The 12,949-nt window shown below is 60.0% G+C and overlaps 2 protein-coding genes across 7 annotated transcripts in view; one reads left to right on the top strand and one right to left on the bottom strand.

Annotated features, from left to right (window-relative positions):
• LOC130858633 (protein HIRA) overlaps positions 1-8,798 on the bottom strand; it is a 68,006-nt gene extending 59,208 nt beyond the window's left edge. For all 5 annotated transcript variants that reach the window (XR_009055086.1, XM_057745440.1, XM_057745441.1 and 2 more), the window contains exon 1: positions 8,635-8,798. Coding sequence is in view for 4 of the 5 variants with exons in the window: in XM_057745440.1 (XP_057601423.1) it covers positions 8,635-8,671 (37 nt within the window). In the remaining variant the exon portion in view is untranslated. The remainder of the gene's footprint in view (positions 1-8,634) is intronic.
• Positions 8,799-9,500: 702 nt separating this feature from the next.
• On the top strand, positions 9,501-12,159 carry MRPL40 (mitochondrial ribosomal protein L40). 2 transcript variants are annotated; one of them, XM_057743771.1, is made up of 4 exons: positions 9,501-9,657; positions 9,733-9,816; positions 10,790-10,948; positions 11,732-12,159. In XM_057743771.1, the coding sequence occupies exons 1-4, from the start codon at positions 9,605-9,607 to the stop codon at positions 12,054-12,056; spliced, it is 621 nt and encodes a 206-aa protein (XP_057599754.1). In that variant the 5' UTR covers positions 9,501-9,604; the 3' UTR covers positions 12,057-12,159. The 2 variants fall into 2 exon arrangements, with proteins under 2 accessions (XP_057599754.1, XP_057599756.1); XM_057743773.1 differs by lacking the exon at positions 9,733-9,816 and having other exon boundaries at positions 9,509-9,657.
• Positions 12,160-12,949: the final 790 nt, after the last annotated feature.

The raw sequence follows: 12,949 nt of genomic DNA, 5'->3' as shown, positions 1-12,949 counted from the left end.
AAATCTGTTCAACAAGCACCACAACTTAAGAAAATAACACTACAGGACTTCCCTGGTGGCGCTGTGGTTAAGAATCCGCCTGCCAATGCAGGGGACATGGGTTCAATCCCTGGTCCACGAAGATCCCACGTGTCGTGGAGCAACTAAGCCCGTGCACCACAACTACTGAGCCTGCACTCTAGAGCCCACGAGCCACAACTAATGAGCCCATTTGCCACAACTACTGAAGCCTGCGTGCATAGAGCCCGTGCTCTGCAACAAGAGAAGCCACTGCAATGAGAAGCCCGCGCACCGCAACAAAGAGTAGCGCCCACTCGCCGCAACTAGAGAAAGTCCGCATACAGCAACGAAGACCCAACACAGCCAATAAACAAATAAGTTTATATAAAAAAGTAACACTACAGCTAATAATACTGTACTGCATATATGAAAGTTGCTAAGAGAGCAAATCTTAAAAGTTCTCAAGAAAAAATAATTCTGTAACTGTGAGGTGACAGGTGTTGACACTGGTGATCATTTTGCAATATGTACAAATATTGAATCATTAATGTTGTACACCTGAAACTAATTAATGTTGTACGTCAATTTAAAAAAAGAAAAAACAAAAATAACAGCCCTATGATATTACTAAAGTGGAGAACGCATGGTAACATCGTAGCCGTCTCAGGGGAGGCTGCTCCATACAAAGGCTGGACCTGCCGTGGTGGCGGCATCTGGCTGAGGTCTGAAACAGTCCGGGTACCTTACACTGTGGTCTACTCACTAAATAAAATGTGTGTGTTTTTAAAAAGCACTAAGTTACCCAGTTACTTTTTCCAAGTGGTCTGAAAGACCACATGAGAAAGTTTTAACAATATGTTCTCCTTTTTGCATTTTCTAACTTTTTCTAAATTGGACAGGTATTACTTTTATAAATTTTCCAAATTATAAGTATCACGTCACAAAGTGCTCCATTATGCATACCCACACACACCAATAACGTATCCTAGTGCAGTCAGACTTGGCAATGGACACAGCCGCAAGAGCAGCTCCAGGGCAGAGCCCCGTGCAGGGCCGCTGGGCCACCCCGCCTTACTGACCTGGCTCCTCCTCCCCATCTGCTCCTTCACCGTCCTGCCGACCCCAGGGGGTCCCCTTCGCCCCCTATCTCACACCCCATGTTTGACAGGGCAACGGCACTCACCCCCATAACTTGAACTTTCCAGGGAGGAGCAAACATTCTGTATCTTGAGTGGGGAACAGATTACAGAGCAAACCTGTCTGTCAAAACTCCACACTGGATGCTCAGTGTCTCTGCATCTCACTGTGTAAATTACACTTCAAAACCAACACGTGTGTATAGGTTTATGTATACCCCTCCCCCCCAACACACACTCACTGCACCATCGCCGCCTGGCCCCCTCTTGCCTGCATCACTGCCACAGCCTCTGCCCAGGTCCCCCAGCTCCCACCCTGGCCCCAGCGCAGTGGCCAGCAAGACCTCTGAGACCACCACGCCAGGCGCCACTCCTCTGCTGGCGCTGCGTGGAAGGCCAGGGTCCGCCAGCCCTGCCGCCAGTCCACCGCTCACTCAGCCTCACCTCCCGCTGCTGCCCCCACATCCCTGCTCTTCCTCAGACCCCCCCCCCCCCCCCCCCCCGCCCCAGGCAAGCTTGCTCTGGCTGTTCGCTGCCTGGAATGCTCCTCCCACAGAGGGCCGCCTTCCTCACCTCCATCAGGCCTAGGAGGTTGACACGGTGCCCCAATCAGGTGCCCCCCCTCCAGGAATGAAGCACCCCCCCCACCCCTGAGCTGTGGACATGCTGACAGCCTGTGACAGCTCCTCAGCGGAAGAACTGCTTCGACCGTGGTCAGGCCTCCTTGCTGGGACAGCCCGCGCCCGGTGACCGTCGACGTGGGAGTATAAAGGCCTGAGCCCGCACCCCAACTCAGGACAGCTCTGCAGGGCTCCGCCAACCCCCAGCAGGACCAGCTGTGGCTTCTGCGGCACCTGCCCTACAGCCCAGCGCTCCCTGCGCAGCCCCGCTTCCCTCACGCCCCGCAGACGGGGAGTCCAAGAGCACCCCACGCGTCTGGGGCGCACACACATCCAGCTCACCGCCGGCCTCCTGCGACCAGGTCTCTGCTCACACGTGACCTTCTCACTCAGGCTTCCCCAAAGCACCTTACTGACACTCCTCCCACCCGACCCCTACCCCAGGGCGTCCTCCCGCGCTCGGCCACCTACCGCTGTCCTTTATGAGGCCTGCCGCCTGTCCCCCGGTAAGCTTCCCTCCTGCACCTCCTTTTCTGCTCACAGAAGGACGGACGCCCCTAACAGACCCCCCCCGCCCCGGTCTCGCTGGCCGCACTGCATCACCCACTGCCTGTCCCCAGCACGCAGCCCCTGCTGAGGGGACACATCTGTTGAGTGCCTCTCGGTGCAGGACCTGCTGAGGATGCCGAGACCAGGACTCCGCTCCAGCGAAGGTCTACTCCTGGCCTCCAGGGACGCTCGTGCCTTTTCTGCCCGTTCTTCACCACCGTGGCTCTGGCCACGCAGCTTCCATGTCCCGGGCTGGTTAATGCATGAAGGTAGGTATTGCTTTTAAAAGCAGCAAGTTTTGACCCCGATGGATTTTCACGCTGCCAGGGGTGTTGTAAACCCCCGGCGATCTGTTCTGCTTCACCTACTCCCCTACCTAATGTGGAAAGCTCCGCGACACAGCTATGTAAACGGGCTCCTTGGGTAAAGACTTGGGCAAGATGTGTCCCCTCGTCACCGGACTCCCCAGTGGATTCCACCACAAAGTCTGATCCAGAAGAGCCAGCCAGGACGCACAGGAAGTTCTATGCAGCAAGTCGACCCTACCAGACAAGGGCAGCAGGCGCTGTGGGCCACCCGTCTGCCCACCACCTCTGTCTCCCTCCCTCCAGGAGTCACCACCGAGTGCCTCCTGTGCTACGTGCCGCCGTCCCAGGGCCTGGGAATAGGACAGAGCCTCTGCACCCTAAGAGCTCACTCTCGGGGATGGTCTCTAGCAGAGCCCCAATTTTATTCTGTTATCTAGCCCTCCCCTGTGTAAGTCAGCAGGCAATGGTGATTGGTGTAGGAGGGCACGTGACCTAGGCTGGCTCAAGCAGGCAAAGTCCATGACAGGGGCACCAGGCCCTCCCCAGTCCGCCCAGAAACCATTCTGTTGAAACCCCATGACCGGAGAACTCTCAACACCAAGTGAGAGAGGCTCACCAAGCACACCTCAAGAGAGCCCTGCCAGGTTAGGTGCCCCAAGGCCCTCTGAGTGGCTAGAAGCAGCACCCAATACCCAGGAGGGCACGCCTGGTTCCAAGCTGTACCACGTGGTTTCTGAAAGCTCTTTTCAAAGAGGAAAAAGTACCCAAGCTCTGCAGGACAGAGGGAGCCAGCTAAGCATGGAGACCACCACCTGGTAACTAGAAAGAGGAAGGCTGGGTTCTGGTTGGAGTCTGGGTATAATTCCCATGCCCCTCACACCCCGTGTAATCCTGGGGAGGTCACCTCACCTCAGCCTCCATTTCCATCTGCCAACTGTACTGTCAGGGATGCTTTCTCTCTGTGGCAAGTCACAGAGAATTTCAAGGGTAACCTACTAACTCACACAAGTCCTGAGAAGCGTCGGCTTCAAGGCTCACTCACAGCGGCGGAAGCAGCCACGTCCTGCCACCGTCCCCCTCAGTGCGAGCCCTGTCCTCAGGGTCACAGGCTAGCTGCCCCACACAGACACAGTGAAAGCCGGGAGAAGAGAGAGAGGCCTTTCAAGCATCTCTCCTCACCCGATCATTCCCCAGGAGCCCTGGGCAGGCCTCCCCTCCCGGTCCTACTGGCTTGAATGGCATCGATGGCTGTTCCCCAGGGAGACCCTGGCACTCACCCATGCTCCAGCTGAGGGCTATCGAGTCCCGCCCCCACAGCTGGCCTGCAGGAGAGGGCAGACACGTGGAAAACCCTGGGGCTCCGATGGAAAGGGAGAAGGGGGTGGGCGTCCAGCGAGTGCGACACGCCCACCCTGCTCTGTAACGGCGTGGACGTGCCGATGGTTCCCCGCCTCCCAGTGCTGCCGCTCCTCTCGGCAGGATGCCAAGATATGCTTGCGTCAAAACCTGGTCCCCAGGGCTCCTCCAGACCCCGTCTCATAAGCTGGACACCTCCGCAGTCCACAGGCCAACACCCTGGACGAACCGGGTAGCCTCACACCTCCGGGGTAAAGGGTCAAGACAGATAGGACCCAAGATCGGTGCAAAGGCAACAGGTCCCCTCCGTGGCCAAGGCCAGGCACTGCCCAGAGGTCCCTCCCAGCTGTGTAACTACAATTCTACTCATGAGGTGAAAACACCTTTTCAACCACTCCTTAGATTAAAAGACATATTTAAGACTTCATCTCCTAGCCCTCATCTCTACTTTTTTCTCAGCGTACTAAAGAAATCAACTCCACCTGTCTCCAGCCCGTCTGTACCCCACCACTAACCTCCCTGCCTCCGTCATGGCCTCTCACCCAGACCCAGGGAGCGCCTCCCAGCTCCTCCAGGGCCTTCGGGCAACATCTGGCCTCCTCAGAAATGCCCAGGCTCCCCTCTTGCAACCCCCAGAAGGAGTCCAAGCTTCCAGGCAGGTGCTCCCGGCTCTGCCCCGCACAGCCTCTGCGCCAGCACGCTCCCCGCGCCTGGCCTCCCGGGCCCCGCTCCCGGCAGCCCCCCAGCAGCAGGGCCTCCTCTGCCGCACCTTCTCCCGCGGCCCAGACTCAGCCACAGGGCACGGCGCACCCGCACACCAGGCCCTCCTCCCCGGGCCGCCATCTGCCCTGCATCCTAGAACGTGGTCTCCTCCCCTCTCCCACCTGGCACAGTTTCTCGTGCACACAGAGAGCCTCATTTACCTCTGACCCCCACAGCACTTCTCTCCAGAAGGGTTCAATGTTCAGTGCATAAATCAATGACAATCCCACAAGTGTGTTATCCAAGGCAAAATCCCGCCCGGTTTTCTTCCGAATCCTCTTCAGATGTATTCTGATTATTTTCAAAAATCAACCTACTGTCTTCAGGCGTAAGTCAGTGTGAGACTGTGAAGAGTGTGCGTTCCTGAGCCCTCGCCAGCGAGCAGGGAGCAGGGGAGGCACGTGTTCCCCGTCTCACTTAATAGACTAGGATAAGAGACAGAAAGAATCTTCCGTGACATGCTTTGGTGAGCAGCAGAGCACAGAGGCTCAAGAACAGGACTATCTGACTCCAGAATAAGAGGCAAAACCCTCATCCTCAAGCAGCTCACGATCCAGCTAGAGGGATGAAGAGTCCACTGGCGATACAGGCGCCCTCACTGAGAGCAGGTCCCGGCCCTGGCAGCACGGCCGTCGGGCCAGGTGACTCTGTTGTGGGGGAGCATCCGAGAGGCTGCAGTGCATTCGGTGGCCTCTGTCCTCCACCCAGACACCACCCCCTCCAGCTGTGAAAACCAAAAATGTCTCCAGACACTGGCCAGTTTGAGAAACCCTGATCTAGGCCAACCTGTGGGCCACAGGTTACCTGAAGGACCACAGCAGTCACAAAACGTCACTGCCAGGTCCCTCCAGTCTGTTTTCAGAGCAGCTGCACGGAGCCCCTCCACACCAAGCCGGCTTCGTTACTGGGTCATCCTTCCCCGAGTTTCCCCTTGAAGCCAACATTCATTTTCACTCAGATGCAGGACACACTTCAGCAAAATGTCTGACATCCTTTGTGGAATGAGAAGGGGTAGGGAAAAGAACCCAATCACAGGACAGGAGGAAAATACACACATAAAGCAATGTGATTAACTGACAAGTCATCCCATTACTGAAAATTTGTCAAACACCTTTTTACAACACTGCCATCAAAGTGTGAGCCAGAGACCAAAGGAGGACGAGCGTCCTTTCAAGTCCTGGCCCTTCTGGATGCAATGGGCTTCACTGCAGAGCTGTGCACGAACATCACCACAATTCCAGAAAAACTCTCAGGGACAGAGGCCCTGGGCTGGGAAGAACCATGAATCTCAATGATTCTCAACCAACAAACTACATTTTCCTACAACCCAAAACCCAACTGCTTTTACTTCCTAACAAATATGTAGTCATATAACTTAACTTAGAAATAAACCTTATTTTGGCCAAGCCTAAAATAAAGTATGTAAGGAATACTATATCCAAGAACACAGAGTAACACACGCGCGTGTGTGTGTAGGTGTCACTGGCATCTGGAGGGCAGAGACCAGGATGCTGCTCACATCCTACAGCACACAGGCTGCTCTCCACAACAGCTATGGGCCCAAAATGTCAACAGTTCCTTACAGGAAAGGTCTCCCCACTATCATCAGCCAGGAGAACGAAGACCGAGAGCACAGCTGCACCCCACAGACACTTCTCCCTCTGCTTTCAACCTGCCGCTCATGCTGTCTGATGGCTCCCGCCACCACAGGGAAACGCAGGGCTCTCTGCTCCTTCCCTCTCTGGGCTCTTAGACCCCAGAAGTATGTTCAAGCTGCACAGTCAGTCACGAGACTGACTGCAGAGTTAGGAAACCAGAAGGTGCAGAGATGCACTCTCCAAAGCACCACAGTCTTCTTGGTTGGTTAACCCAAAGTAAGTGCGACTTTACTGGCCACCCACCACTCGGGCTCCTGGCTAAGCAGCCCCACCCCCAGCAGCTCCCACTATCCACCAGTCTTTAAAGGACGGCTCAGTAGTGGTCGAGGCCATCGGCATGTCCTTCAGGAGAGCGGTGATTTACCCAACAGTCCTCTGAACACTTGATGAGATGGGCTGATTTCAGGAGATTTTAGAAGAAAGGAAATTTGACTAAGGACAGGTTTAAAAGAGTCTCCGTTTCTTTTATCATCGTCCCGGAGAGCACTCTGTTCTCCTTCCCAAGCAAACGCCGCAATCGCCCTAGGAGGCAGGCAGGGCAGATACCATTCGGTTCTGCTCGAGGATGGTGGAGGGCCTGCAGCAACAAGAGGCCCGGGTCCACAGCTCGGCCCACCCTGCCAGGAGGGGATGCCTGGCTGCAGACTCTCTTGTTTGTGCTTAAATAACCGCTTAAGCATCCTGACTTACTGGTGCTTACACAGCATAAAACTTGTGTCCTACAAAGGAGCTTATCACGCAGTTGGAAATTACAGGGCAGAAAGAAGACTGGAGGACGGTACACGACACACACAGCCTTATCTGGGCAGCATCAAAACGTGCATTCCTTCTCACCTCACTTGCACAGCAAACTAGCCCATCACAAAAACTTTTCCTTCCCTGATTCACAAGCGCCACAATTTATAATTACTGCACATGTGCCCAGTTCTGCAGGGAAAGATCTCACACGACACACCGGGAAACGCGCTTGGAGAGCAGCACAGGAGAAATGAAACTAGCGTTCACCACTTCTGCTTTCACGTGCTGTCAACCTAGGTGTCTTTGTAAGTTACAGCAACCTCAGCTTTCTGACCTGTATCTGCCGACGTTTACCGTAGACCTTCCACCTGGAAGGCACTGCTGAGTGTGGCAAGGAACACAGGAATGTACACCCACAGGGACAGAGTGCGCCTAGTAGAGTCTCTCAGGAGGAGTGGTAACAAAGGAAAAGGGGACCTCGTCCGGACCCTGAGAGACAAGAAAGATGTCCTGGAAGGGAGACCACTTCTGACTCAAAGAACACAGCATACCTTCAGTTCAGCCCCAGCAGTAGAAAGCATCCTGAGATCAAATTCAACACTAAAAACCTACATGCTTACCAAAGGCACAAGCATCTATCAACTTGCTCTAAAAGAAAACTAGCTCCCTCTAGTCGCACAGCAAAGTAGAAATGAGGAACAACACAGAACCAGGGTGACTCTTTGCCGATCAGCAGTCAGACAGGCCAGCCAGGCTGCAGGCCAGCCAGGCTGCAGGCCCCCGGCCGGAGCAGTGCTCCCCGGGCTCAGCGCGGCCGCGGGCGTGGGGGCTCGCTCCCCTCCCCTCCCTAGGGAAGGAAGGCTACCTCCTGCAGCAGGTGTGCGGGCCAGGCAGAACACCACAACCCTGCGCTTCTCTGCACCCCAGTCTCTTCTCAACCAGAGCGCTGGCTGAGTCCGCTCCCCGGGGCTGCTTTGGGCCGCTGCCCCAGAGCTAGGGCAAGCCCTCTGCGAGCACACACCTGTGCCTCGTGGGCGCCACCCGGGTCGCCCCGCGGCCCCGGCTCAGCGTGAACGTCGTTCCCGGGGCCCGGGGCCCTCAGCCCGGAATCCCGGCGCCCCCCCTGGAAGCACCGCCCCCAGATCCAGCCCGCCTGGCACGGCGGGACGTGCCCACTCCAGGTCTACGCCCCGCCGCGGTTTCACACACGGGACCGTCCCGCCGCGCCCCCGGCCCGCCCGCGACCCCCGCCCGGACGGCGGGCGCGCGGCCGAGGGCTCGGCGCGAGTGCCGCGGCGAGGGCGGACGTGGCCGCGGCGGGGCGGAGCACGTGCCCGGCCCCGGGTCTCCCCGCGCGAGGACAAAGTCCGCGCCCGCCGGCCCCGCGGCCCGGGCACCGGGCACCCGGCGTCGGAGCGAGGCGGGCAGGCCCGCGCGCGGCTCCCACCCGGCTCCAGACCCCGGCCCGCCTCCCGCCTCGGCCCCCGCGCCCCCCGCGCGCACTCACCATTGTGGTTGACCCAGGTCGGCTTCAGGAGCTTCATTGTTCGGCCGCCGCCGGGCTGAGGCGAGAGCCGCGTCCCTCAGCGCGCCCGGGCCATGGAGCCGCCGCCGCCGCCGCCCGCGCCGCCCGCCCTCCGGCCGCCGCCCGCCCCGCGCCCTCAGCGCCGCCGCGCCATCGCCGGCCCGCGCCCCCCGCCGCCGCCGCCGCCGCCGCCGCAGCCGACCCTCGCGCTCGGCCGCCGCCGCCGCCGCCACAGCCGCATCCCCCGCGCCGCTCCTCCTCCGGCGGCTCCCGGGCAACGCCGGAAGTCACGGCGCGCACCTGCCAAACCGCCCCGGCGGGAAACCGCTCCCCGCGCGCGCGGGCCGGCCGGCTGCCCGGCCCGGGAAGGCGGCTCCGCCTGGGCGCGTCTGGCGCGGCCGCGAGCGAGGAGCCTGCGGTCGGGGAGCGCGCGGACGGGCGAGCGGGGCCGGGCGGGGCCGTCGGCCCGGCCGCTCCGCCCGCTGGTGCCGAGCCGACTGGTTCGCAGGCTTTCGCCGCCCCCAGCGCGCGTTCCCGGGCGCCCGCGAGCCCAGGCCACGTGCCGCGCTGGATGCAGCCGCCGCGGCCCGGCCCCGACGTCGGCGGACGGGCCGCAGCCTTCGCTGGACGCGCGGGCCGCCTCACGCGCGCCGCCTCGTGGCCCTCTCGGCCCCGCCGGCCGCGCTGCGGGCCCCGGCGCTCGCGGGGCGGCTGGGGAGCGGCCGGGGGCGGCGGCGCCCGCGGGGAGGAGGCCCCCGAGCGGCGCGAGGTGCGAGGCGCCGGGCGCGGGGCGGGGCCACGTCGGGGGCGGGGCCAGACGCGGCGGCCGGGACGCCGGAACGCCGGAGCGCGGGGCGGCGCGGCGGCCGGACCCGAGAGCGGCGCACCGCGGCCCGGGCCGCCGGGGTCGTGGGGGGGGCCTCCCGGAAGCGGCCGTGGGCGACCGAGCGGCATGGCGGCCGCGGCGCTGGGGCCGGCCTGGCGCGCCGTGCGCCCCGCGAGCCGGTGAGCGCGGCGGGGCCGGCGGGGGCGGGGGCGCCTCGCGGGGAAGCAGGCGTTGACGCGCGCCGTCTTTTGCAGGCTGCTGGGAGCGCTGCCCCCGCGCACGAGCGACGCGCCCCGGCGGGCCTCGCTGCTGGCCTTCTGGGCGCTCGCGCCCATGAGGTAAGGCGGCCGGGGGGTCGCGCGCTCGGCGGCGGGCGCGCGAGGCCTCGGAGTTCGGTCCAGGCGGGTGTCTGTGGCCGGCGGTCAAGGGCTCGGTGCAGAACTGGTGTAGGGGAGCGCTCAGTGGCTCTGAAGGCGTCCTGGCGTAAAATCTGGAAGCGCGGAGGGCGGAGGCGGCAGGGTTGCTCCCTCCCCCGGGGCCCTGAACACCCTCCGGGGGCTTCCCTCGCGGGGCTCGGCCTTGGTGCGAGAGGTTCGGTTGTCCTCAGTGGTGACTTAGCAGCGTGGGAGGCGTGTTCCTCGGGGGAAGGCACGCTTGTGGGAGCTCGAGGATGGGGAGATTGGTTAAGAAATCTCAGAAAGGTACGAACAGGAACTTGCGAGTTTTTTTTATTATACGGCCTCTCAGTCTTACTCAGATCATCTTTATAAATGACAGACTCACTTAAGATGTGAGTAACGAGCTTCTAACGGATAAACAGCAGGTCCTGCCGTGTGGCCCAGGGAGCTATGTTCAGTACCCCGAGGTAAACCATGAGGGAAAAGAATATAGAAGAGAGCGTGTGTATATGTATAACTGAGTCACTTTGCTGCAACAGCAGAAACTAACACACCGTTGTAAATCAACTATACTTCGATTAAAAAATAAAGATGTGCGTAACGAGCTTCTGATTCATCGGTTCGGTATCTTCACTTTTCACTGCGCTCCCGAGGCCCACCTGAACCCCCGCAGTAAAGATGAGCACTTCCCTTTAATGTATACCCCGGCGCCCCGTGGCCTTTTCCCTCCCCTTCCTGGGTTGCTGTGCCCACACAGTTCTCACAAGGACACTCAGTGGAGGCCGTCTCCCTGCCGCACAGTCCCTCCCCGCTGCAGAGCTCCGTACAGGTGTGCAGGCACTTCCCCTAGCGATGCGTCTGCACGTTCACCAGACCAGAGAGGAAACTGTTCAGTGTTGGCTTTGTCCTTCAGAGCAGAACCTCCGCGAAAGAAGAAGAAGGTGGACCCTAAGAAAGACCAAGCAGTAAAGGAGCGCTTGAAAAAGAGGATCCGACGACTGGAAAAGGCGAGCCAGGAGCTAATTCCCATTGAGGATTTCATCACGCCCGTCAGGTTCCTGAATAAAGCGAGGTACGTGCCCTCTGGGGTTGAGGTCTTCAGGGCAAAGGGGTTCTGTCACCTTCAGGAAGTTCTGTCTGCTCTTCTCACCTGCAGTGGGAAGGGGTCACAGGCTTGGGCTGGCGTGGCCCTGTTCCGAGTCCTCTTCTCCTGGACTGTCTCTTGGGAGGTGGAGAAAGCGTTCCTGGGCACTGCTCCCGGATGACTGCACGTGGGAGGGAAACTCAGGGCAGATGCCCGAGCGCACCTGGAGTGTTGTTCCCACAGAGGAGTTCAGCTGTGAGTGAGGGCGGGGCCTGGGCCTGCAGCCTTTGCCCTTCCTGCTGGTAGGAGACCCTGAGGCTCCTGCTCTGGGGCGCGCTCTTGCAGCTGGGGTGTGTTGTGTGCGGGTTGGCAGGGTTGCCGCCTTCCTGTCAGGAGCAGGTACCATTTACAAAGTGGCACCTCGCCAGTCAGTGGGACAGGACAGGGGCTTTGGGTCTCCGGGGCTGATACAGGCTCTTGACTCCCTGGGATATTGGTGTCTGTTTCCATAGCGCCATCTGACTTTTCTCCAAAGCCTCTTGGCACAGATGACGTGTGTCAGGGTCTGCTGAGGACACTGCTGTCTCTCATCTCCCTGTGAAGCAGGTGGCAGTGGGTCCTGCCATTGGCTGCCGCTGCTGCACATCCAGCATCTTCTCCCTTAATTTGTCCCCAAGTTCCATCTGTGTCTGGCAGTGGGGACGCTCAGGTCCCGTGTAGTCGGTCGGCCGGGTCGGCGCCCCCGGGTTCACGGCTTGGCTCTGTTCCCAGGGAGCGGCCACCGGTGGAGCTCCCCTTCGAGGAGAGTGAGCGGAGAGCCCTGCTTCTGAAGAAGTGGTCGCTGTACAAGCAGCGCGAGCACGAGATGGAGAGGGGCACCATTGGCGCCCTGCTCGAGGCCCAGCGGGAAGCTCTGCAAGAGCTGAAGCTCACAGCCCCGGAACTCCATGCCGAGGCCACCAAGCGGGACCCCAGTCTGTTTCCCTTTGAGAGACAAGGGCCAGACTACACGCCGCCGATCGCCAACTACCAGCCCCCGGAAGGCAGGTACCACGACATCACCAAGGTGTACACACAGGTGGAATTCAAGAGATAGAGCTGCAGACAGCTGCCCTCAGGTGCTGCCCTAGGGCGCCCACACCACTGGGCTCTGGCCCACTCATCACGGGATCAGGCCTGCTGTGAATAAACGCATTTAACCAAGTATCTTTGTCTTAGGTTAGAGTCACAATTAATTCACTTGAGGACGCACGGGGGTGAGGGGGCTGCCCTTGCATGCCTGGTACTGGGGAGAGGAAGGCCAAGACGTTGACCACTGCCCTCCGGTGAATAGGAAGATTCCAATTGTGGGGGGGCAGACGCCACCAGCCAGAGGCACAAAGTGACGCCAGCAGCAGGGATGAAGGACCCGCAGCTGTGCTATGTCATCCGCGGCCGGAGGAGAGGCAGGACTGGCTTTGGGTTTTAAGCTGGGGGGTGTGGGGGCAGCCGAGGAGAGTCAAGCTGCAGGTAGCCACTGGGTGAGGCCGTGTGTCCTCCAGAAGGGCACGACACCTGGCCAGGAAGGAGCTGCTCTGAGTCCGGAGCAGGGGATGCGTGGGTAAGCTCTGGCACCAGGACAGAACACAGACCCAGGGACTGAGACAGCCCACATGTACGTCTCCCTGTTCTGGATGCTGGACGTCCAAGACCCCGCTGTGGGCAGGCTGCTTTCTCCCAAGGCCTCTCTCCTGGGCACGTAGACGCGGTCTTCTGTGTCCCCACGTGGTCGTCCTCCTGCGTGTCTGTGTCCTGATTTCTCATGACACTGGTCATTGGGTAAGGGCCCCACGCACACGACCCCATGTCACCTTGATCACCTCTTTAAAGACCCGTCTCCAAATATAGCTCCACTCAGAGCGGCAGAGGCTGAGACCCTCCCCAGAGGAACTGGGGGCACGTGGTGCAGCCTGACAGTGGGGGTCCAGTGCAGACAAGCCAGGGGAACAT

The sequence above is a fragment of the Hippopotamus amphibius genome, chromosome 8 (assembly GCF_030028045.1).
Source record: "Hippopotamus amphibius kiboko isolate mHipAmp2 chromosome 8, mHipAmp2.hap2, whole genome shotgun sequence".
Classification (NCBI taxonomy): domain Eukaryota; kingdom Metazoa; phylum Chordata; class Mammalia; order Artiodactyla; family Hippopotamidae; genus Hippopotamus; species Hippopotamus amphibius.
Note: the sequence above shows the minus strand (reverse complement) of the source record. Positions and strands in the feature narration are given on the sequence as shown.

Coding starts and splice junctions, on each gene's coding strand:
- MRPL40 (XM_057743771.1), top strand. CDS start 9,605: ATGGCGGCCGCGGCGCTGGGGCCGGCCTGGCGCGCCGTGCGCCCCGCG. Junction 9,658..9,732: donor GCCGTGCGCCCCGCGAGCCG/GTGAGCGCGGCG, acceptor CGTCTTTTGCAG/GCTGCTGGGAGCGCTGCCCC. Junction 10,949..11,731: donor AGGTTCCTGAATAAAGCGAG/GTACGTGCCCTC, acceptor CTCTGTTCCCAG/GGAGCGGCCACCGGTGGAGC.